The following is a 26,928-nucleotide window of genomic DNA, read 5'->3' on the forward strand; positions in this document are numbered from 1 at the left end:
GGGAGGGGAATACATATATATTTATTAAAATATATTCATTTATACACTTATAGAAACAATTATATACTTACAATTTCAAACTGTAATTACTTTAAAATATAAAAGATCAAATTTTTATCACTAACTGTACTTACCTTTTATAGAAATTATTTGAATTAAGGAAATTTGAGAAAAATTGTGTTATTATTATTTTATTGATTCTATATTCAGATTTAAATTTATATTTCAATAGGAAAGAGAGTTGGTTAACATCAACCAATATCACAATTATATCAATTAATCTGTTATTTTATAATATGTTTGTATCACGGCCTAATCAATAAAAAATTTTTTTGTATTTAATGGTAATTAATTCTTGATCACTGATTTGATATATCTTGCAATTAATGAATCATTGGACTGCTATACAAGAAAAAAAAATGCTTTATATAATTCATCATATTTAAGAAAATCTTTGCTTTTTTTAATCTAATTTAGAATGTTGTGAACCTAGTAGTTAGTTATTAATTCAGTTTCATATTTGTTCTTTCTCTTACTTGTCTTTAGGGTACCTAATCTTTAGTATGTATCTATTTTAATAGTTCTTATAATTTACTATTCACCTTTTTTTCTTTCGTGTAGGTCAGTCAATTCGAGTTGTTTGGAAATATTAATCAGTGTTATTACTTCAATAAATTTATTTGAGGATTATATAATAATTCATTTATTTATTTTCCAGCATCCAGCTGGGAAAAGGGTGAGGTAAAAATTAAGATCTCTACTATATATGCATAAATGAATGCTCTGAGATATCTAGCTGACAATAATTAATAACAATAATAAAATAAATAACAATTTCTATTTTATAATAATTTTAATTTGAAAAATAAAAGAATTTAGTTTGTTTATTAATATTAATGTATTTTTAATATTTTATAAAAATTATTCACAAATGAATTCAAATATTTCAATAAGGCAATTTGCCCGAGTTGGTTAAGGGGGACGACTTAAGATCGCCTGGATGTAATCCGCGTGAGTTCGAATCTCACAGTTGCCAATATTTTTTTTTTTTATAATTAATAAAACTAAGTAATTTTTTAATTAAGCATTAAATAAAATTAGAAATATCAAATTAGTTTGAAAAAAATATTTTATTTTCGACTAATAATTTTATTTTAATACCAATTTATTTGATAATTCGAATAAAATAAATTTGCATAAATAAAAAGTATTTATTATAAATTTAAAATTGAATTATTATTAATAAAATTAAAAAATCAATAATTAAATATCATTTTATATTCTCAATTAAATATTTTTTGAATTTATCTATTTCATTAGCTTCTCTTTTTTTACTGCAATTTTTAATTTAAATTTTTTAGTAATGATTTATATATTTAAAATAAGAATTGTTTTTTTTTGAAGAATCATTTAGATTTACGAGTGAGTATTGATTGTTTTTAAACATAAAAAATAAAACATACCAAGGAACAACTTATAAAATTATTTAGTCTTAGATATCTATAATAAAAGGAATAAATATTTTTAGTATATTAATAGATTCATATTTTTATAATTTAATAAATTTATTTAGTTAAATTCGGGTTTTGTTTGATACACCTTTACTTAACAAGTTTAGTAAGAGATAAATTATTAATTAATTAATTATTTATTTATTTAATATTTGCTATTTTTTAAATTTGTAAATGTTTTCAATTATAATTATTTTTATTCCATTATAAAAGCAGAATGAATTACTTGCTCAAAAATAAATAAACTTATTTATTTTCAAATATTTAAAGCCTTGAGTACAAATGATTGCTTTTATAGCTTTTTTTTAAGGTCTTTAATATCTTAAAGGAAGTTTTAATTCATTATGTAATTAATATCTTGTTATTAAGACCTTACTTTGAGATTGCTTTGTTTTATATTGAATAAATTTTAAGATTGTGAAAAGGTGCTGACAACTTTTGGTTTTTATACCTTTTATAGATTTGCTGTGCCTAACGAATTTTAAGAAAGCTGTCTTATTGGTTATGGAGTATTTTCTGTTTAAGGACTAATTGATTGTCTAAATTGTTTTAAGCTGTTCATTAAATCGTTTTGTTTAGCTGATTTTTTAAATACTGTATTTCTTTTTATGTTATTAAATGTAAAATTCTATGGCAGTACTATTTTATGCTTAGAATCTTCTTGATCTAATTCTTACAAAATACTAGCTAAATCATTAGATTAATTTACTCTGTTTCTTGAACCAGCTTAGGAATTAGAAATATGATTTCTGCTAAATTTTTGTATATTCAATTATGAAAGGGGAGTTTTATTCTACTAAATTCCCTTTGACTTTATTATTGATAATTCATTCCAATTCTCCTAAGGCAGGCCAGTTTCAAGCTCTTATTTTTACTTTTACTGGTTCTTTCTCTCAAAAGACTCATGAAATAGTATATCATCATCGTCTTCTTCTTCCTCTTAAATGAAGTTGTTTGACTCATCCTTTCTATTAAATTAATCTAACCTCTATAATTGAGCTCTTTGAAGCATTAAATTTTTACGCACACCAACCAATTAGTATTTATTGAAGTCCTCCAACGAGTTTTATTGATCTTTGCTTGTATTGTTTGATTTAAGATTTTCTTGCTGTTACTCATTTTCGAAAGACTCCAGCTTCAATTTCTACTTGTTTATATTTGACTAAACTACTGTCGGTTATAATAAAGGAGAATTTGGGAGGGAATTTCTTACTTCTTATTTAAATTTACTGTCATCGCTAGTCTAATAGCTCTTTAAGGTAGAGCTGTCATAGCTTTCTTGATTTGAAATACTATTCAAACAGTAAGCTGTTTATGCTTTTTATCTTCCTTATTAAGAAGTGTCATCTGTATTTAAATTAAGTTATATTTATTGAGCTAAAATGTATGAATGATGTAAGCAATCTGTTAAAATTGGCATGAGCCACAATTAATACCTGTCAATGATGATTGTTTCTCAACGCTTCTTTTAAAATTTTTTATGTTTTATAATTGATTTTCCTTGAGACTTTATTTATTTTTTGGATACAAGAAATAATCTTCGTCATTTTCATTGCTATCTCCAACATTTCTTAACTTTACTGTAAAAATAATTCAAAATTACACAGACCGCAATAAGATTGCTTAAAAAATTAATTACCTTGGAACCTTCTTTCAGAACTATGTGAATTTCTTTGAATGTGCTCAGCTAGCTTTAAATCTATTTTTGATATAGATGATTTTAGTACTAATCATTTGATATTTCTAAAATATAAGAGTAGATGTTTTTACATTTCTTAACTTTCGTCGAAATGGGCTAGTACTGCTTATTGTTTATATAAACTTTTGTAATATGATCTATTGACTTCATATTTTACAGAGCTGGTACTCTCCTAGTTATCTTGAATTTGTCTTCTGAAAAAACAGACATTAATTCAAACAGTAAGTAAGTAATTTTTATGCAATTAATAGAATTGATTATTATTAATTATATTTATTAACTACAAGCCTTTATTAAAAAAAAGATTAAAAAACTATTAATTAATGTATTGCTATTCATATAATTGAACAAATAATAATAGCAACAACAGCAACCAATACCTATCTATCTCTTTAAATTTAACATTTTTTGTTTTAATTTTCATTCAAAAGTAAAATTAAGTCAAATTTAAAAGTCAGTCAACAACTACTAAACAATTTATTTATAAATTAAATGTAATAATATAAGAAGGTTTATTAAATCTTATATTACTTTACTAATTTAAATTTTTTTAAATATTTAAATTAAGATCTTTTTTTCTTTGATTTCTAAGTAAATTTTTAGCTCATTATTTATTTTTTTTTATTTAGTAAATTAAATTGATTCTTGATTACTTATTAGATAAAATTAATATTAGGCACTATTTATTATTGGTTTAAAATATATTTTTTAAAATATTAAAAAAATTAATGATATATTTAATGAAAATAATTATATCTAACGAAGTTAAATTTCTTATTTTTTTATATCAATATCTAATAAATAATCTGACTAATTGTATCTATTTATATTTTATCATAAAAGATTTCATAAATATTAACATTAATTAGAATTTATAATTAATTAATTAACTTAAACTTTAAAATAGGCAGCTGTCTATATATATTTAAATTATTAATTTATGAGGGGTTATATTCAAGAATCAGTCAGGTAGGTCTCCTTTTTTACACTGAAGAAACATAAAGTAATTTTTTTAAATTGTAATTATTTTTCAATTTCAAAAAAAGTCAAATTTTAAAATTTAGTTTAGTCCTTAAAATTATTTAATTATTTACAAATTAATATGTATGAAAATTTTTAAAAATTTATTTTTATTGTTAATAGCCTTTTATGAAATTATTCTAATTTAAAAAAATATTTTTTTAAATTTATTAAATAGTTAAACATTAAAAAGGTATTTTACAAATATTTATTTAGGATTTTTAATCTATAAAACTGAAATTTAACTTGTGTTTATAATATTTTAATATATGATACTAACTTATAGAATATATTTTTTTCATAATATCATGACTATCAATTTATCAGATTTGTATAATAAAAGCACATATATTTGATCGTATATAACTTAATTTAATAATTTAAAAATTATAATCTTTTTTTATAAAATTAAGTCTTTTTTCAAAATTTTATATTCAATTAGGATAGATAGATAGAAATAAACATACATAAAAAAGAGATGAAAAAATATAAAATAGGAGCCACATTAGGTGATGGAACTTTTGGTGTAGTTATGAAAGCTGTTGATGAAACAAACGGGCAAGTTGTAGCAATTAAAAAAATGAAATCAAAAAAATGTCCTAAATGGGAAGAGATCATAAAACTTCCTGAAATAACTTCTTTGATGAAGTTCCATCATCCAAATATAGTCAATCTTTATGAGATTATAAAACACAATAATGAACTCTTTTTTGTATTCGAATACATGGATTAAAACGTATACTAAATGACTAAAGATCGCGAGAAGCCATTTACAGAAAATCAAATTAGAAATATTATATATTAGACACTTCAAGGATTAGCTTATATTCATAGACATGGTTACTTTCATCGTGATCTCAAACCTGAAAATTTACTTGAGTCTAACAACACAATAAAAATAGCAGATTTTGGATTAGCACGCGAAATTCGTTCAAAACCTCCATTTACAGATTATGTTTCTACTAGATGGTATCGTGCTCCTGAAGTAATTTTAAGGGCGAACAATTATAATTCTCCTATTGATATATTTGCTATCGGATGTATTATGGCCGAATTATATAAATTATGGCCTCTTTTTCCAGGATAGAATGAACTAGATTAAATCCTTTAAATTTGTAAAGTTATGGGAACTCCAAGTAAAGAGGAATGGCCAGAAGGTTATAAATTAGCATCAGGAGTAGGCTACAATTTTCCTCAATACAAGCCTCAACCTTTGCAAGAATTAATTCCAAATGCTTCTCCTGAAGCTATTGATTTATTATAAAAAATGCTGCGTTATTCTCCTTAAAAGGTAATAAAGAGTTTTCTTAATTTAATATTATAATAATTTAAAAAGAATAAAATTAAAGTAGAATTATATATTTTTTTATTAATTAAAGAGAATTTCAGCATATGCAGCCTTATAGCACCCATTTTTTTCTTGTAACATCCCAATCCCTGAAAGCATAAAAATGAAAAATGATAAAATATTATAAGAAGGAAGTGTGCTAATCGACAAAAGAAACTTCAACGATTCTTCTGTTAAAAATGATAATAGCCAGGACTAAAAAAGGCAAGAAATTTAGTAAATAGATAAATAATAGCTACTTAAAAATTTAAAAGCATCATAAAGTATTGATAATCTAATTAATGATTTGTTGTAGGAAAGCCAAATAATAAATAATAACTTAGAAAATCAATTTAATAGTTAAAAATAGTAAAAATCATATATTGTAAAGACTGGATCTCAAATGAGAAACTCAAAATATAAACCTGGAACAACATGCACTCCTTATACAGCATAAAACTGATTAAATAATAAAGAGTGCTTAATAAAATAAAACAAAATTACTTAATTTTAATGTCTTAAAATATTAAATAATTATAAAAATTTTAAATAGACTAAAAAAATAAAATTAGATAATATCATTATTAAATTTGTTTAAGTTTAGAATTATTAATATCTAAAATCTAAACAAAATAATAAGCAAAGGTTTAAAAATAATTTTAATTAACAAAAAAAATTGAAAATATTTAGATTATAAAAACATATCTTCATATTGTAAATAAAAGCTATCTTTAATTAATAATTTTATTGGAGAAAAAAAATACTTCAGCAAATAATAAAATTTAATAATTAAATCATTTTTTTAATTTTCTTATGAGTGGTTTTTATATGAGTTTATTTTTATTAATCTCAAATAACTCTTAACTTTAATGATAAATGTTTTATAAAATTAATTTAAAAATAATTAAATTAAATATTTGGGTTTTTTTAGGTAGAGTAATGAATTATTTAAGTTTATTTTAATTTAAATTGAAGTATTAAAAAAATAATATATTCATGATTTAAACTTTTTATAATAATTTTAATTATTTATTCTATCGCTAACATAATTTTAGTTTAATTTTAGGTTGCATGTAAATAAAAATCAAAAGAATAGAAAGATAAATTGCATAGAATTAATATGTATGGCTAATATATTTTTTTTTAATTAAGGAGAGTTTGTTTATGATGAAGGCATGCTTACAAAGTAAAATTCGATTATTAAAGGCAATTATTGCTAGTGTATTTTTATAAGTAAGTTCTAATTTCAAAAGAAATTAATAATTTTTTTGTGAGCAAAGACGCATAAAGAAAGATTGGTTTGTTAATAATAAGTTAGTATGAATAATAAAGACTACTTAAATGACTTTAATTTATAGAGAAATAATTACATAGATTAGCTGAAGAATGGATAAAATAACATTTTAGTAATATTATTTATAGCAAATTTTAATGAGTGCTTATAATTCTGATATTTTGATGGTCAATTTTGGCTTAAAAAATATCATTTAAAAACCCATTTGCACATCTCCAATTTTTTGTAATCAGCTAGGAGCTAAGCTTATTTTTTTTTTTCTTTTTATAGGTAGCGATTAGATGTAGGCCTCTAAATCAAAGAGAAATAGAAAAAAGCGAATATGAAGTAGTAAGAATTTTAGATGAAAGAGTAGTTGTGCTAATAGACCCATATTATGAGTCTAATTAGAATGATGTAAATATTCAATGCATGTTTATTTCATTTATTAATATGTTAAATGAAATAAATATAATTTTCAAGATAAGCAAGATATTAATCAAATAAACTATTCATTTAGGTATTAAGGAAGAATAGAAATAAAGAAATGCAATTTGCATTTGATTATGCATTTGATGAAACTATTTCCTAGGTTGAAATTTATGAAAAAACATCGAATTTTTTGCTTGATGGTGTTATTGAAGGATTTAACGCTACAGTATTTGCTTATGGAGCTACTGGTGCTGGAAAAACATATACGTATTCGATTAGTTAAAAATTATATTGATTGTTAGAGCATATTGAAATTGAAATTTTAAAATAATGATTAGAATGGTTGGTAGTCCTGATAACCCTGGTATTATGTCAAGGACTATGAATTAGCTGTATTATTTGATTTAGCAAAATTCAAACCAGAATCACTTTGTTGTTAGAGTTTCATATCTTGAAATATACAACGAAAATATAAAAGATTTATTGTCTATAGAAGATAAAAATTTGGACTTGAGAGAAGATCCTTCATAGGGAGTTGTTGTTGCAGGTATTACAGAAATAGAATGCAGCTCTACACAAGAAATCATGGCTCTACTGAAGGTAAAATTATTATAGAAATATTGAATTTGATTTATTGGCAAATATAAATTTCAAAAAAATAATCAAAACAAATAAAGCTGTTTTATTTTAAAAAATATAGCTATTTATATTAAAAAAATAACACTAATTTATCCTTTAAAATAAATAACTAAATAATATGTAATATATGTAGTCATTTTTGTTTATTTGCAATCAATCAGATCTTACAAAATACATTTTATAGGTAGGTAATAGAAACAGAACAAAGGAAGCAACTGAAGCAAACGAAGCCTCTTCAAGATCTCATGCAGTGCTTTAGGTTTAAGTAGAAATAAAATAGTTAGAGCAAGGTCCTCAAGAAGAAGTTAAATATTCCAAGTTGAGTATGGTAGATTTGGCTGGAAGTGAAAGAGCAGCAAATACAAGTAATAGAGGACTAAGAATGATAGAAGGAGCTAAAATTAATTAATCTTTACTTTGTTTAGGTAATTGTATTTAAGCCCTATCTTAAATATAAGAAAAAAAGAACTCAAACTTGTTTGTACCTTACAGAGGCAGTAAACTTACTAGATTACTTAAAGTGAGCTTTTATTTACATTAATTACATAGTCTCATGTTCAAAATTTTTAATAGGATTCTTTAGGTGGAAATTGTAGAACTGTAATGATAGCGAATGTTTCACCTAGTGTTTTGACTTTTGAAGATACTTATAATACTCTAAATTATGCAAACAGAGCAAAAAATATCAAAACTAACGTGGTTAGAAACATTCTTAATGTAGAGAACCATCTAAATAATTATGCTTAAATAATTCAAAATCTCAGACAAGAAAATGAATAGCTTAAAAGGCAGCTTTCGGATAAGCGTATTAATTTTATTTTATTTAATAGAGCAATTTACTTAGAATAATACATAAAAAAAAATAAATAAAAGAGATGGTTCTATTTAAACTTTAGAAAAATTGAATAAAAGCATCAATCAATGTCTCTTTAAAAGAAATTCAATTTTACTTCAACAAAATAATTTGTATTTTATTATAATTTTGAATAAAGAAAATAAATTTAATTTTTTAAAAAAGTATAAAATAAATTAATTTAATTAATTGGATTTAAATTGCTTTAAACATAGCAATTAATTATAAAAGGAAGAATCTTAATTAAATATATAATTAATTATTAAGCTTATTATTTTTGATTTGAATATAAAAGAAGGAATAAACTTACCACCTATCAATTAAGGAAGTGATTATGAACAAATATAAAATGAGAGCTTAAATAAATTAGAAAAAATAATATAAAAACACTTTTAGTTGGAGCTAGATATTTAAAAGTCTTAATAAGATGTTGACTTTCAAATAGATAAGATAAATGGATTAATATTTTAATCACTTTAGGACCCTTCTAATGATAAAGATATAGTAAAGGATAAAATTGATTCTTTCAAGCAAAATTTAAAGAGTTTAATGTAATAAAAAGAAGATTATACAAATAAATATATTAATCTCATAGATAAAAGAAATGATTTGCTTACGGTAAAATAAATTCAAGTAGATACAAAAAATATATATTAATTAATTCATATGTTTAACTAAAGCAAATAAAATAGGCAAATTTATCTTTAAGCAACAATAATTATATTATGAGCGTATATAAATAAGCTTAAGTATAAACTGTAAAACAAAGATTATAACAATATAAATTTTTTATCTAATTTTAACTTTAATATAAAAGGAAAGCATAGAAATTTAGTATAGAGAAAAAAAGTCAGATAATTAATCAAAACACAAAGAATAATAGGTGCAATTTTTATAATAACAAATCAAGCTAAGAGATGGAGTGATTAATGATTGGAAAAATATAATTTAGGAAGGGAAGTTAAAAAATAAAATAATTTACAAAAACTTAAAAAACGTAGAAGACGTTGCAGATTTTGCAAGACTGAATCATTCTACTATTACAAATTAATCTATTATATAAAATGGATCTCCAGTGAATACAAGTCTCCAACATTCTCCTAAAAGAAGAGTTTAATCCTAGATAAGTGTTCACCCTAAAATGTATCCTAATTAATAGCAAAAGATAAGTTAATATCACCTCCCTACAAGAAAAAACCAATTAAGTTTATAGCAAGGCAGTGATACAAATTTACCAGATTCTTATTCTGCTCATTCTAAATCAAGTAAAGGAAACCGTTAGAACTAAAATTATTCTCCTGCTAATTTTTAACCAAACTATAATCTACTAAAAGCAAGACAATAGCAATTATATTTATAAAGAAATCAAAAATTTTTAAAGTAGTAAGAAAAGAAGTATTTTAATTGAGAACTTTATTCAAATAAATACCTATTTCCTAATAAAATCTAATTTATATTATATATTTATTTATATTAATTACTATTAAAATCACTCCTTTTATATTCATTGACAATAAATTTAATCAACAATTTAAAATAGAGATACCTTATAAATTTGTTATTCTTATTTAATACTCTAAAGAAATTGTAAATCTTTAAAATATCATAAAAAGAAGTTTTTTTAAGAGAGATTTATATTCAAATTCTAAATACCTAATAAAATCTAATTTATTTGAATTAATATTAAAATCACTAACTAGGTATTCACTAATTATTAAATTAATCAATAATTTAAAAAAGATATGTCATTTTTTATAATGAAATTCTACAAATATATTTTTAAAGAAAAATGTGTTAAATGTAAATAATCTTAAAAACATTGAAAGGTATTTAAGTATGACATAGAAACTTATTTATGTTGTATTTTTAAATAAATGGATATTTCAAGTAGAATTAAATACCAACTTATTAAATAAATTAACTTGAAAATACAATAAAAAATAAATGATCAAATAATAAATTTTTGATCTGATTTGGTGTTGTATGCATAAAGTAAATCACTCAAAAAAAAAAAAAATTAGCTTAATTTGAATACGTGTTTTAATTAAAAGAAAGATGCTTTTTATAAATCCAAACATTTGAATTGAAAAAATTTAGTTCAATACAAAAATGAATGTTAAAATTTTTGAATATTTTTTCTAACAAAAAATTTTGATAAATCTTTATATTTTTTTATGAAAAATCAAACATCTGCTTGATATAAGCATTTTATAAATAAAAAGATTTGTATAAATTGATGATCAAGTCATTAGTAAATCATTGACGACTGACGAGTAAAAAAAACAAACAATTAAATTATTCATTCATTATTGTGAAGAAACAAACAAATAAACCCCTTTAAGATAGAGGAAGGAGAATTTATTCATTATTAGCTTTATAGATAGATACAAGAAAGAAAAAAAGAAGAAGAAAAGCTTGAGGAGAAGAAAAAGATTTTGTAAATAAAAAATAAAGTTTTTAATTATAAATTAAAAGAAAAGCATAGATATTAAAAAATATTCAAGTTAATAATGGGAATCGCTTTAAGATTTTTAGGAAGATTATTCTTCGTCATTTTGTTTGTTGGCGCTGGCATCCAAAAGATTTAAACCCCTGAAAAGCCTGCTCTTTACTTTGGTACCCAATACAAAATTTTCCACCAATGGGTCCAAACTACTCAAGTTTTTAAGCAAGCAAGTGAAGTTGTTTCTCCTCATATTCAATAGCATATTCCTTTGATCAAGTAATACACTAGCCCTGAATTCCTTCTTGACCACTCCAACTTAATTATTACCTATATTGGATACACCTAATTATTTACTTCTGCTTTGATTATCCTTGGTGTTCCTTTGGCTGGTTTCATTCTCTATCTCTTCACTATTTCTACCATTGTTTTTATTCACAATCCTTTTGCCAACCCAACTAACTTCCATCAAGAATTTATGAATTGTGTCATTAATCTTGCTATTGCTGGTATTGCCCTCTTCATTGCTTCTGATATTAGACCTAAGGTCAATATTACTGAACAAGCTGAAGTCAAGAAAGCTTAAAAAGAAAAGGTTGAAGCCTCTGCCCCTAAGAAGCCTTCCCAAGCTGCTAGCGTTTCCAAGTCTGCTGAAAAGAAGAGAAAGTGAAAAAAAAATAGCATAAAAATATATTTTGATAATATAAATTAATGTTAATTAGTTTCATATGAGATTATTTGTATTTTCTAGTATCTACTTTACAATCGATTAAAAATTATTTTAACTAATATTTTATATTTTTTCTTTAAAAGTTCTTTTCAATTTCTAATCAAGAAACAAAGAAAGATATGTTTTTACACTTTGTGACTGATGCACTCTTTATTTACAATTACAATATTTTTTGATAGATATTTGATTTTTAAACAAATAAAACAAACAAATAATCAAATACATCATCTAATTTTAAATTCAATAATTTTTTGATCATTCACTTAGAAAAAAAATTAATAATTAACCTGTAATAACATCATTCAATCAATTTTTCAAAATTAAATTATGATTTTAGTTCAAACAAAGCTCCAAAATTTTTTATCAATAGTTTTCAAAAATATTTTAAAATTAAAAAATATGCTTAATTATAAATGATATATTTTTTCCTCATAAAAAAGTTTTAATAATACTGGTCTAACATATATCTTTCATTCACAAAATATACAATAAAATAAAAAAAATATTAATATAGCAAGATGCCATTCAAAAATTCCTTCGTTTGGAATTGACTTATTATGAAATAGATTTTTTAATTATTTATTCAAAAATCTGATTTTGATATTTTATAATAGAATTATAATTAATAATTTAATGTATTGTAATTTCATAAATAAATAATTTTTATACATAAAAATTTTTAAATTTAGCTAAATTTTCTGATTGTAAAAATTAAAGAGTTTTTGATTAATAATTATCTTGAAATTAGATTAATAAGTAAAGTATATAATTATAGCTTATTAATAATCAAAATGTTGAAAAAAAGAAGATATTTTATGTCTGCAAATAAACTATTTTAATTTATTTCTCCATATAATTTTTGTTGAGTGATAAGATAAAATTTTTTATGAAATTCTTATTTGAAAATAAGTACATCTTAATTTTTTTAAATTTATTTTTAATAGCCAAATAATTTATATTTTATTTTAATCAGTAAATTATTTACTTTTAGATTTATTAAATATATCATTCAATTTATTTATACTTATTTAATATATTAAATTAACTTTATTCCTAGAAATTAATTTTACTAAAAAATAGTATTTTCAGTAATAGGTTTGCTGAGATTTGTTTTGTAAACTTTTTAGTAAAATTATTTACTCTAATTCTAAAAATAGTACTTCTTTCATACTTTAACTTTGATCTAGCATAAAAAATAAATAAATTTATTAAATATTCTTTACACGAAAAGATAGGAAGTTAATATGTGCATCAGTAATAATCATAATCAAAACCATAGCTTATTAATTATATATTTAATTGAATGCCAAAGTTTATCATTTTTTGATTTTAAAATTAAGATTTTCATTTAAGAACAAAAATAAAAAATTTATTTTAAATTTAAAAAAAATAAAATAAGAAAAAAAGTTAATGATATTTAAGATACTTTTATTATGTCTAATACTTAAATAATAAAATTTAGATTTGAAAATAATTTAGATCTTTGATTACCAAATTTTAATTTTATTTCTTATCTAATAAAAACTTTTTAACTCCTACAAAGATAATTATTTTTAAGCTTATGATGAATACTAACAGCTATTGAAAAATTAATATTTCATAAAAAGCAAAAGATTAAAAATGAAATTCATTTTTTTAAATAAACTATATTTAGTATTCATACACAAAAGCATCATAGACACATTTTATTAAAATTTTAATGGTAATAGGTAGATCTATTCATAAAATTATTTGATATATAAATAGATAAGTAAATATATAGATAAAATTTTTTAAAAATATTTAAAAAATTTAAAAATATAAAATATAAAATATAAATAATCACACACAAAGAATTTGACAGATAAATAGATAAAGGTTATAAAATAAATTTATAAATATTAAAAAAAATAAAAGTTTATCCATAGACTAAAAACTATATAAGATAGATATTGGTTTGAAAAATAATTGTAATTGTGTAAATTAATTGATATTAGAGGATTATAAGTATACTCAAGATAGATCTACAGGTATCTTAATAAATTTTAAAAAATTAATTAAATTGCTCATTAAAAATTTTAGTTCTATTTAAAATTTTTCGTCAAAGTATAGTCCTACTGAATACAATTTTGGCTAGTAGAAAAGTACTTTAATAATTCATTTGATATACTACTACTATAAATTTTGCTAAATTACAAAATAAATTAGCTTATCAAAAATTATAAATAAATTAGACAGTGATAAATTTATATCTTTTTGTTTAAATTATAGTTTGTTTGATTATACGATTAATGGATAGATAGATTTGATTAGATTTTTAATATAAATTTATGTCCTTAACTTAAATTAGTTCGATTAAAGATAAAGCTTAAAAAATGAAATATATAAAGTGTAAAATTTTAAGCAAATCAACATTAGAGTTAGAGTTAAATTCCATCAGAAAATAAAATACATTAATATAAAATAGACAATTAATTTTTATTATTAAATATCATTAGAGTAATTTCTAAATTTATTTCAATTTACAAATAAATATTTATGAGAAAGGAGAGTGTTTTTTTTTGTTAAAGTAGAGAGTAAGTAAATAGTATTCAAATTTATTTCAAGCTTTGTTTTCAGTTGACAAGGGATCAGTAGATTCCTTCTTTTCATTTAGGTTTTATAATGTAGGGACACTAGGATCATTTAAAATTTACTTTTTACCATTAAGTTAAATTTGAGAAGACATAAAATCGATTTTTCTTTGTCTTCTTCTAAGTAAACTTTTAGTATCCTTAACCAAAAGTGGGATAAGGAAGAGGAAAGAACTGCAAGCAAGACCAAAAAGAAGATAGAAAATGTGAGTTGTACCAATGAAAGGAATGATAACTTACATAATAGCAGAAATAATAGCTCCGCAGCCGTCAATCAAACCAGTGACAGTTGCTAAGGCTCTTGTGTTCTTAGCAAGACCCTTTTGCTTAGCGAGATCAATCATAATAGCAGATTAAATAACGTTGTAAGGACCACCAAGGAAGGCACCAATAATAAAGAATAAAACAAAGTTAGCTCCGAAAGCACTAGAGTCCAAAAGAATAACTGTGAGAATCATCATAGTAGCTACGAAAAGAGAAGGTACCATGACAACTGATCTTTTTCCAATTCTATCACTCAATTTACCTACTATGAATCCACCTAAGAAAATACCAGCATCAAAAACACAAGTAATGTAAACGTTTAATCCCTTTAAATTTTTATCTGAAAGATAAGTAGGAAGCCAAAAGAGGAGACTGTAAATGGTACTCTTGACGACAGAGAAGATTAAAGCATACAAAGCAACATTGGGAATGAGCCATGCATTTAAGAATGTTACAGGCTTAGCATTTCTTTATTCTTCAACATCTTTTTTAATTTTTTATTCATAATCATCAAGGGCTTCTACTGTCTTGTTCTCGGCTTCAATCATGAATGAAGAATTCAATCTTCTTCTTTAAATTAATTCTTAATCAGCATTAGCAATACCTTCTTCATCGATGAATAAACCTAACTTTTCAGGATAAGGTCTTAAGAACAATAAAAGGATGATACCCATAACACCAAGCATGAAACCGCTAACAATAGGAACATATCCCCAATATAAATTCATACTATAAGTCATAACACCACCTAAAATATATCCCATAATGTCACCTGTATTAGTAGTTCCAATCCAGAATCCCATAATAGCACCTCTTGAATTCTTAGAGAACCAATTACCCATAGCAGAAACGAATCCAGGCATACCAGTACTTTCACAAAGACCATTGAGAATCCAGAGAATGATAAAGACAGCTTTTTAGGCATCACCTGTTAATGCGTGATTGATTTAAATAGCACCCAAAGTCATCAAAACTATACTAGTTCCAAACATACCAAAACCAGTGAAGAATCTCAAATTTAATCTATCACCAAGACGACCCAAGGTAGCCAAACCAATACCGTAAGATAATAAGAAAGTCATATCCATGTACCCTAAAAATTTAGTGTCAAGACCATATTACTTATCACTTTTAATTTAAGGCTTGATTTAAGACCAAGAAGTTCTGATACAGTGAGCAGCTGCATAACTACAGAAAGTAACTACAAAGGTAAAAATTCTGTATCTCAATATACGCTTTTCATTCTAAAGTTATTGAGGGGTTTTTTATTGCTTGTCAGCTTTATTTTAATCTGTGACAATTTCTAAAGCTTGTTGCTGTTGTTAACTATTTGTTTCAGGTTGAGTCATTTATTTAAATGTTTGTTTTTTGTTGTATTAATTAGATTACTAATTTTTTACTTGTTTATTATTTATATTTCTTATTATAGCATTAAACCAGCTTTATATTAATTACTTTTAGGGTTTTATTGGTGGGCTCTTAAAAGCGTAATTAATTAAGATAGCACTAAGTAGTTGCGTTACATGAAAAGTAAATAAAATATACAGTACAAATAATATATTTCATATTAAAAATAAACAAAACAATAATGAAAATTAATTAATTTGTTAATAACCATATGAATATAGCTGACCACCAATTAAATTATTTACTAGATCCAATTCAGTATTACCAAATTTATAAGCAACTATTTAAAGAATTTAACTAGAAGTATGTTGCCCACTTAATCAAATTTAGAATTTAAAATTAGAATTCTGTATGAAATCATTAGCAATTTGATACATTCATGTATGTTTTTGTCTAAATTATCCCCATCAACAGACTTAAAAGTAATAATTGTCAAATCTTAATTTCTTATCTTAAAATAAAATTTTGATTCCAAAAGTTCTTATTAGAAGCAGCCTACCCTATTAACACTCATAAAAACATTATTAAAATCCATAGAAGAAATATTATTACTAGAACTGCAGTCGAATACTTGCGAAATATTAATAATATTTGTGTAAGAATACAACAGTATTATTTGAAAGCATCAAATCAATATGTAAATCAAAAACAACAAAAGCACGAATAAACATACCACTTAATTATAAAATAATCATTAAATCACTCAATCAAAAAACAACTGCAAAAGAGTAGTGGACATAAATATTTAATAAAATATATTGCATTTTCTTTGACCACCTATTTAATAAACCAAGTTAAATAATAGGTCTAAAAATTAAAGAAAGAAATTAAATACTTTATTAGCTAAGAGTAATTTTTTTTCCTTCATAAATGTATCTTTCATGCAATTTTTATTTGAATTTTTTTTTAAACAGAACAAGACATCCTAAATCAGTGAGGCTAGAATCTAAAAATATAGATTATATAGCCAAATTAATTTATTAGAATTATATTTTAATTTTTAATGAAAAGAAATTTACTTAAAGATACAAATTAATCAAAGGATAAATTTTGAATTGAATTGAATTAATTAGATTAATCTAAATATAGCGCAAACTAAATTAAATGAAACCAAAATAAATCAAATTATTATCAATCAATCAATCAATAAAAAAATATAATTAAAGTATCAATCGTATCAAATAATTCACATCGGTAAATTTAATGCGTACAAGATTAATTACATACATTCATTAATAAAAGAAGGAGAAAAAAATACAGCTTATATTTCAATTAGATTAATAACAATAAGCCAATAATCTAATCAAAGTAATACCAAATTCATTCTATTTAAATTAATAAAACCAAATATTCTATGTTGTGCTATTATCATTTTAAGCAATCGGTAATTAAGCAAGTATTATAAAATATAATTTCCTCTGACTTTTATTAAGCAAATTTGCTAATAGCGTTTAAAAATAACAAATTTTGCTCACATATTTATAAATAATTTGTGTATTTTTGATAAATAAAATAAACTACTTCTTTTTTAAAAAGTAAATTAGATAACTTGGATTAGAATTTAAAATTGTTGTTTTTTGCATTTATGGTTAACCTAAAATTTTTTGGTGTATTAAACATTTTTTCAAAAAAGCATCAAACTATACATTCCCTTAATGCGTATTTGAAAAAAATGTATGTAATTATTTACAAAATTAAATAGAAAGCGTAGTAATTGTATGTTATGTAATTTTACCAAAGTTAAATTTTAGGTTCTATTGGTAATATTTGATGAAAATGAATATAAGACTTTATTTTTAATATACATAAAATTATAGTAATAACTGTTGGCTAAATGCTAATTTTAAGGTTTTTGCTTTATTCTATTAGATTACTTATAACTTCTCATTGAACTAATTTTTAAATAGTATATTAATAATAATTTAAAGAAGCATGTGTATTTTATTGGTGATTGATCATATGTATTTCACTTTAATAGTTATTTTCTTTTTTTATTAGAAATATTACGCCAGAGGTTTCTATCAATATTTTGTAGCTTTTTTACTTCAAACATTAATTAAAATGTTCCCAATAACTTATTAAAATCTGCAATCTTTGATTTAAACAAGATATCTTACAATTTTTAAATTTTTGGATAGTAACTTCAAATACAATAAATCCTTATTAATTATGATTATTTTGTGTAAGACAAGATTCCTTCAAGTTTTTAACTTATAAATATTAATTGAATATTTTCAACGAGCCCACCTATGAAACTATCAAATTAGTTTACAAATTCAATCTGAGTTCAATAAAATAAGTTTTGACTGTTAAATTTTAAATTGTTTTCTTAAGCTATGTAAGTATTTCATTTTTTATTTCTAATATTACTAGTTTTCAATTTATCATAGTTCCTATTACTATTTTGCTGCATTTCTTTAATCAATTATATAGAACAAATTCAATTTTTTACACAAATAGAGATACATACATTACATTTAATAAATAGTGATCCACAAAATATTATTAATTAACAACGCAAGATAGCGTAGATTAATTTCAAGTAGCAGAAATAGTTTAAATATTTGTAATTAACTATGCTTGAATGAAAAATTTGATAACAATTACTTCACAAAGAGACAAACAGAAAGATTTTTTTTAATTTGCACTTGAAGATCTCATTAAGGATATAACATACATACTTCCTTATACACACATAAAAATACAATATTATAAAGTGCAATCAATCTAAAAAAAATTCAATTATTTCTTTATATTTGAAACTTTTTAAATATAAATTTTCATTTAAACTTAGTTCTATTTTATTATATAACTTATACATATTAGATTTGTAAAAAATTTTAAGTTGAATATTTAAAAGCAAAATAATTTTATATATTTTCATGTTTCTTAAAATATTTTTGCAATTTTTTATAGTGCTCAGTAGAAGAATTTCTGTTATTATTATTTGGTGTCTATTGGTATTAAATATAAAAAATAACTTTAATTAGCATATGCTTAAATAAAAATAAATAACTATTAAAATGGATATTAGGCAGGAAATATTTTATTATTATTAGACTTATTACTGCAAATGGTAAAAACCTAAAATAAATTTATATACCTATTACTAAGTCAAATAACATGATTAGATAACAATACAAATATTTCAATGTTGAGAAAAATAAATCGTAGATTAGAAGCCTAAGCTTAACTTTTTCACTAATATCGTCATACACGATATTTATTATATGAATTTTAAGGATGAGCTAATACCATTCTTTTTGATTAATAGAATTTGATTATAATAAAAGATTTAAAATGCTTATTAAGTATTTTAAAATAATTATTTTAAATTAGAGTTTTAGTACTTTTTAGGTTAAGGAAAAGTTTATTCCCTAATTGAAATCCATTTTAAAATATTTACAAAAATTATAGTTAAAAGAATTATAAGACCATTTGTGCTTTTTTAATTAATAGCTTGATATTTTTAATTAAAAAGATGAATGGTTAATCAAAGTTAACCTTAAAAAATATATCTTAAGTGATTAAGATTATTTATTTTTTAAATATTCTACAAAAAAAATCTAAATATCAATGAACAATAAATAAATTAAAAAATATAGCAATGAAGTTATTTTAACATTTCTTTATTGTTATATTATAAACTTTTGAAAGTAGAAATGAAAAGACTCTTAATCGAAAATATACCTTAGATTATCAAAAACAAATAGCTCATAGATAAGTAAATTTGAAAATAGGGATATTTCTTTTTAATTAATTTTCTAAAATTTTTACATTCGTCCCAAGGGATTAAAATAGAGTCTATTGTCTATATTAGTATTACTGATTTAAGTGAAAATAATATAATTTTAAATAAAATATAATAAATTATTTTTATTAAAATAAATGAATTATTTTTAGCTTTTTAAAATATCCTTTATTAAAATGAAAGAAATTAATGATAAAAAATATCTTTGTAAATATATAATCAATCTAATTTAGGTTGCTATAACTATTTAAATTAAGAATAATTAAGTAAAAATTGATTTATTTGTACTCTAAAGCTTAATTATTTGAATCATATTTCAAATTAAATAAGACAAAAGTCAGGTTTTTAATTGATTAATTAATTAAATACAAAAACCATGTAAATTATATTCTTCTTTTGAAAAATATAAACATTATTTAAATGTATGAATGGAAAAGAAGTTCAATTGATATTATTAATTTAAAAATCATTATAAATCTGTTTTTTTCTAGCTTCTTAAATAGTACCATTTTTCTTAAATGAAAAATAAATTAAATTCACTTTTTCTATAAAGTAAATCATATAGTAATTAATTTTAGTTTATAAAGCATCATCATCTCAACTGGCAGAAAGGTTAAATTCATTATAAATTATAAATCAATAATATTAATTAAGCAAAATATACAAATGAAGTTACTAATTTCGAATAGCAAACTATTTATATTTAAAAAAACAATTCAAATTTAGTAGAAGAAGCTTATTCATTTAAATATAATACTTAAGTAGTGTTTAAAATTTACTTTTATACAAAGATGTTTAATTTTAACAAAATAAATCATTTTTATTTAATAATTTTCAACAAGAATAAATTGCTTAAAGATAAAAAACAATCCATATTAAAGGAAATCATTAAGATTTAAATATATTTGCAACCAATTGAATTTAAGAAAAATTTTTAAATATGAAATAGACAAAAAAACTGTCTAGGAATCAATAAAACTATCCTGAAAAAATGAAATTTTTTTCCAACTAATAAATTGAATGGAAAAAAATCAAATTTAGAAGCGAACAAATACATTTTTAATGTGGTTTTTATTCATTAAATTATTGTTAACTACCTCAAGCTTTGATTATAGAAATCACAAAAAACTTATTTATATAATCTTTGACAATATTAATTATAAAATTTTGAATAGTATAAAAATTTTACAAGAAAGTAGATTGATAAAAAACAACAATTTAATTTAAGATTATCTCAAAAAAAACAAAAGGTAAAAAGAACAATCATTTAAAGCAGATTTTGATGATATTGATATTAGCATTTATTGTTAATCTATTATGGTTAATACAGTATATAAATGCTCAAACAGCTCAAAATTGGGTTTATTCATCTTAATATGATTATATAATTCCAATAACTGAGACTTAAGGTTTGTATAATAGTATTAAGGTAGCTTATAAAGCTAATCTTATATTTCTAGCAGCTGGTACTTCAGGTGTTAAAGTTATAGATCCTAAATAGAATTACTAGGTTACATCTGTGTTTAAAAGCGATGAGTATGTTGAAGGCTTTTCCATGACTTAAGATGCAAATTACGTTTTTATTCCCTACAATAAAAAGCTAACAATTTTTGATTTCTCAAGTAGAACTTAATTCAAGCAAATAGCTTAAGATTCAGCTTAAATTTAAAATGTAGACATGATTTTAAATAATGCAGAATCAATTGTGTTTATATTTTAGGCAAATGGGCAAATACGTGCAGTCAATATCTCTAACAAATAAAATCCTACCTTTGCAGGAAGCACTAGCTGGCACAATTCTGAAATCTATAATGGTTTTATATCTTAAGATGATAAATGGCTGTTTGTTTGCTAGGGATTCTAAGGATTAGGTGTTTATCAAATCACCTATAATGTTGATGGTACTGTTTCATTCTTTCTAGCAGGAGCCTTTCTTGGATCTTTATCTGGCTCATATGCTGTAGATCTTACAAGTGACTTGAAATACATCATCAATATAGACAACAAAAGAGGAGTCAGTATTGCTGATTTTACTTAAATAACTAATGCTGGAGGAGTTTATAAATCAGCAACTTATCTAGTAACCATTTGGTGGCCTACAGCTATTACTCTTCCATCTCCTTACTCTCTCTGTATATCAAAAGATAACAATTTCTTGTTTTTAGGAGTACTTTCTTAAGGTATTTATATAGTAGACATAACAGACAAAGCTAATCCTAACCTTTATGAGGTAATTTAAGTTTTTTATCAAGGAAAATCTATTAAGCTTTCTTCTGACGAAAGCTTTTTATATTACGCAAATGGTTAAAGCTTATAAATATTTCCTAAAACTTCACCAAGTCTGAATAATCAATATTTAAATATGTTTAATACGCATTTAGCTACAACCTATGATTGGTCGACTACCTACTTCTATTGGAGATGCGTAATAGATGATTCTACTAAATTATATTATGGTTCGTTTGATGATGATGGACTATGGATCATAGATGCCTCAGTTCCATAAAATATGCAAGTAAAAGTTTAGCAATTTAAACCTCCAACTTCAGCAGCGAATATTGATATTGTTGTATTCTTAAAGGGGTTTCAATATGTTATCATTCCAACTATTGATGGAACAAATGTCTTTGCTGTTTATGCAACAAATGATATAATAACTAAATAAGCACTAGCAACTCCCGTTTAATTGGTGCCTTATTAAACTGACAACTACATCGTTGACTCAGATTATGATGAGACTATAAACTTGCTAATAGGTGCTTTAGGAAATTCTATCATTTTTCTTGATATTACTACCGTTGGTTCTTACTTTGTGAAGACTGTTTGGCAATTCACACCAGATATGAAAGGAAGCTGCACAGGAGTTATGTTTACCAATGCATTTAAGTATATCATTGGAGCAAGTAGAGGTTTTGGATACTTCGTATTGGACATTACAAATTTATAGAATATACAAATGGTATAATATATAAACTCTTTGGGAGCAGAAAATCTATTTTAATCAACTATTTCCAATAATTATGGTTTCTTTGTTGATGGCTTGTAAGGTATCTTTATTGTAAACTTTGCAAACCTACCTCAGATTAGCTACTTTTCATAGATTTAAATACTTGGATGGAGTAATGATATAACCTTTGTTAATAATGAAAAGCTATTGCTTGTTTCGACTCTTGAACAGGGAATGGTAACGATGGTCGACATTTCAGACATACACAACCCATTTATAGTTTCAGATTACTATTATGAAAACTAAAATGGAATGTCTACATGTGCATTTGAAGATAACTCTTACATATTTATAAATAATAATATTGGTGTAATTTCTTTACCAACTATAGGCCAAGTTGAAATGCATGTAGAAATCGCATAAATCCTTGGATATTCATCTATAGCATAAGATTTTATCTTCTAAAAAATGAAGATTTCTGATATCTTCACTGTTGGAATGAATATCTAAGTTGATATAGTATTTCTCTATTAACCTTTAGATTTAATTATTGATAGCATTTGGCTATACTAGTCAGAAATCATGTATCCTATCCCTACATGGATGACATATGATCCAGAAGCTGTTTCTATAAATATCTAAGTAGTCAAAGATGCAATTGATCCTAAAAACATGACCCTACCGCTGCTCAATACAATCCTTTTGAAGACTTTAAATCCTCTTTATCAAATAGACTTTAACTATAATAATGCTGCTTGCTTAACTACGAGCACATAAAATTAAGCAATTTACAATTACCTTTTAGCAAATGGGTATATAAGCGATTAAAATATTGTAAATCCTAACTTGAGCTTTACTGCTTAGTAATAGTTGACAGTATTTCCTAGTTTAACTAATAGTTTCAACAAATGCATTAGCGATATGATAAAGCAAACTCTATTAAACTCTATTTAATTTGCTCCAATTTATTTATTTTTTTAAACCTCACTAATATACATCTAAAATCCTCCAGACTAGCTTACTTATATCAAAACAGTTGCAACAGAAGTTTCAGTCAATGTTATTGTCCCTAAATTTAGTGGTTAATTTATTTACGAGAATTAAATTGGAGTCAACATATCTATAAACAGTGATAAAAATGATATTTTAATTTCTGGTTTAATAGATAATGTTAACTTTTATCTTTCTAATATTTTAGTGCTTTATGCTATGAATGGCAATTAATATTCAAAGATCTAAGCTAGCTTAGTAATTTCTGATGGAATTAACTATGATTTGTCTTATGATGTCTTACTCTCACAGATCTCGTTTATGAAAGAAAAAAGCCCTGTCTAAAAAAATACTCAATTGCTTATTTAGAGCTAATTCAATAGTGCTTATGCAAGTGGTGATTTATAAATTCTTACTGATTTCACTTTTATTTTTGACTAAAGTACATTTATTTCTCCTGATGTAGGTTAAGTGACATACACAGCATATATTCAATAGTAAGGTTAATTTGTTCTTCTTGATACTTCTCACTGGATTTAATATTATGCAGAAGGATATAAATTCTATGGAACTCCTCCAGAGTCAGCCTACGAATAATCTATAACTATACAGCTATTGGGCACTGATGGCTATTCAACATGTTCAGACACATTCGTTATAACAGTTAATTAGTTACCTGCTTTGTTTGTAATATAATGGATAGCATAAGTACTTGGACCTATTATAGGTGCATTAGGAATGTATAAATATAGAAATATTTTTTACAATGCATTCTTTAAGCATAAAAATAGATATTCTAAAGTAAATGTACAAGTTAATGAAAAATTTATCTTAAAAATTCCTTTGATTTCTTAAGATTTAAAACAAGCTAAAGACATGATTGAAAATCTCATCGAAAATGTTCAAAAAGAAAAAAATGGTAAGACTGAAAAAGTGGACTTACAAAAACTTGCTAAGATGACAACATTAAAAATAGATGATATTGAAAATAATGAGGCAATAAAAAGAGAAGAAGAAGATTAACAAAGAGAAGCTTTTAAAATGTAAGAATTAGAACAAAATTTGTAATTTTATTAAATACCTAACTCGCAACAGAATGACTAAGATTTAATAAACAGCAATAATGTTTAAACATAGAAAGTAACACCAATTAAGCATCATAACTTCAATACAGATAAAAATGATATCACAAACTAGTTCAAAGATAAATTAGCACTTACAAAGAACAATCCCAGAAACTCAACTTTAGAAAAGGAATATTTAGATTAAGATGGTAAAATCAAGATGTAATCCATCACTAATGATATGCTTAAATATAATGTAAAATTTGAAATTGTAGGTAAATAACTTGAAGCAAAAGCTTACAAGCAAGAACTTACAAATCCTGACTCAAGTTTATACAAATGTATTAAGTATTTATTCTCTCGTTACTTTATTTAGTTGGACAAAAAAACTCATTTAGTTTCAGAATATATCAGATATTTTGGAAAGAAAAACTGCTTCTTGCACACATAAAATGACTGGTATAAACAGTTCACTAAGATTATATCAGAAGATAAATTAGATATTTATGGATAAACTATTGCTTGTCCAAAAATATAGCTCATATATAATAACATAATTTCAGCTTTAATAAGTCTTGATCTCTTTACTTCTAAATTAGAAAATTTCAATACACTATCTTAGAAAGGAGTTAATCCTTATCTTGTGAAATAAGTGCTCAAAGCTGATGCTTTAGGTATTGATTTTAATCCACCTTCTTCTCTCTTTCCATCTTAAGGAGAGTGTATTCATATAAAACCTAGCGATTTAAGATCAGTAGAATCATTTAAATATGCTCCTGGAGGATATTGTTTTTCTCTTAAGAAATATATGAATATGGAATATGACCCATATGGTCCAAAAGAAAATATGCAATTCCCTAATTGGTTAGAGTTAATAATGCAGAGTGGTGTTATTATATTAACTGGAACTCCATAATAATAAGATATTGAAGAAATCTTAATAAGATTTTATGGTTTACAAGGATATATTTATCGTTCTTTTACATTAAGAGTATAAGATATAGAAGGAACCTACTAAAAGAGCAGAGTTGAATCTTTATAAAAATAAAAAAAGTAAGCTGATTCTATTTAAGGCGAGGAGTAATCTAAATTGTTAAACATTGATAATTAATAGTTTGATTAAAACTAATTTAACGAAGACTTTAACATGAAGCCAATTTAAACAAAAAATTTTGACTCTGAAGATAAAATCAATTAGAAAAATATCAGGTTATCTAACTTTGCAAGAAGTCCTTTAATAGAAAATTAAGCAACTCAAATTTTTGGAACACCTTAGATGATGGACAGTAATTAAAAAATAATTGATTTATAAAATAATATAGAATCAATCAATTTAAATAATTGATTATGTATTTATTTATTTATTTTCTTACTGTGATCTGAGTTTATTTGCTAAATATAATTTTCTTTAAATTTTTTTAATAAAAATCATTACCATTATCAAAAATAATATTCAATTTTCACTAAATTTTAGAATTTTTTAAGAAATCAAGTATGTTTTTTAATGATAAAAATTAAATTAATTTGTAATTTTCAATATTATTAAATTATCTTTTAATTATATAACATTATTGCAATTTTTGTGAATTAAGATTTTTAGTGCACAAATATTTACACATTTTTTTATTTAATTAAATTTAGCAACAAGAATTATTGAATTTATATATTTAATAAAGTCAAAATATTAAATTTCTTTCAATTTCATTTTAATATCAATAAAAATTTGCTTTTATATATAAAAAACTTATTATAATATAAAACTATGTTCTATTTAATGGCAATTTTATTAAGCCACTATCTCACAAATTATTAATGTTATGCACCAAAAAATTATGAATAAAAATTAGTTTTTTAATGATAAAACATAATTTTTTAAAGTTAATCTTTTTAGGTACAATACATTTTATTAATTTAAATGTTTTCTTGTTTTATTATCTCTAATTAATTGGCAATAATTTTTGGATAA

At 23.1% G+C, this 26,928-nt stretch overlaps 6 protein-coding genes across 6 annotated transcripts; 4 read left to right on the forward strand and 2 right to left on the reverse strand. All coding sequences in view use genetic code 6, as the record gives it.

Moving 5' to 3' along the window:
- Window positions 1-1,578: 1,578 nt before the first annotated feature.
- TTHERM_01347890 (hypothetical protein) lies at window positions 1,579-3,477 on the reverse strand (the record flags this gene model as incomplete). Its single annotated transcript, XM_001029679.2, has 4 exons — window positions 1,579-2,858; window positions 2,948-3,091; window positions 3,151-3,210; window positions 3,282-3,477. Coding segments are annotated over 4 exons (1,491 nt in total), but the record flags the coding sequence as incomplete, so codon positions are not given.
- Window positions 3,478-4,708: 1,231 nt separating this feature from the next.
- On the forward strand, window positions 4,709-6,020 carry TTHERM_01347900 (cyclin-dependent kinase-like Serine/Threonine kinase family protein; the record flags this gene model as incomplete). The annotated part of the gene is made up of 2 exons (XM_001029680.3): window positions 4,709-5,521; window positions 5,610-6,020. 2 exons carry the CDS (start codon window positions 4,709-4,711, stop codon window positions 6,018-6,020), a joined length of 1,224 nt encoding a protein of 407 aa, XP_001029680.1.
- Window positions 6,021-6,876: 856 nt separating this feature from the next.
- On the forward strand, window positions 6,877-10,162 carry TTHERM_01347910 (kinesin motor catalytic domain protein; the record flags this gene model as incomplete). The annotated part of the gene is made up of 9 exons (XM_001029681.2): window positions 6,877-6,963; window positions 7,122-7,247; window positions 7,351-7,529; window positions 7,601-7,862; window positions 8,086-8,421; window positions 8,475-8,706; window positions 9,050-9,372; window positions 9,435-9,512; window positions 9,572-10,162. 9 exons carry the CDS (start codon window positions 6,877-6,879, stop codon window positions 10,160-10,162), a joined length of 2,214 nt encoding a protein of 737 aa, XP_001029681.2.
- Window positions 10,163-11,264: 1,102 nt separating this feature from the next.
- Window positions 11,265-11,867, forward strand: TTHERM_01347920 (DoxX family protein; the record flags this gene model as incomplete). The annotated part of the gene is made up of 1 exon (XM_001029682.3): window positions 11,265-11,867. One exon carries the CDS (start codon window positions 11,265-11,267, stop codon window positions 11,865-11,867), a length of 603 nt encoding a protein of 200 aa, XP_001029682.1.
- Window positions 11,868-14,508: 2,641 nt separating this feature from the next.
- TTHERM_01347930 (MFS transporter) lies at window positions 14,509-16,152 on the reverse strand (the record flags this gene model as incomplete). Its single annotated transcript, XM_001029683.1, has 1 exon — window positions 14,509-16,152. One exon carries the CDS (start codon window positions 16,150-16,152, stop codon window positions 14,509-14,511), a length of 1,644 nt encoding a protein of 547 aa, XP_001029683.1.
- Window positions 16,153-21,243: 5,091 nt separating this feature from the next.
- TTHERM_01347940 (calpain family cysteine protease) lies at window positions 21,244-26,307 on the forward strand (the record flags this gene model as incomplete). Its single annotated transcript, XM_001029684.2, has 1 exon — window positions 21,244-26,307. One exon carries the CDS (start codon window positions 21,244-21,246, stop codon window positions 26,305-26,307), a length of 5,064 nt encoding a protein of 1,687 aa, XP_001029684.2.
- Window positions 26,308-26,928: the final 621 nt, after the last annotated feature.

The sequence above is a fragment of the Tetrahymena thermophila genome (assembly GCF_000189635.1).
Source record: "Tetrahymena thermophila SB210 genomic scaffold scf_8254481, whole genome shotgun sequence".
NCBI lineage: Eukaryota > Ciliophora > Oligohymenophorea > Hymenostomatida > Tetrahymenidae > Tetrahymena > Tetrahymena thermophila.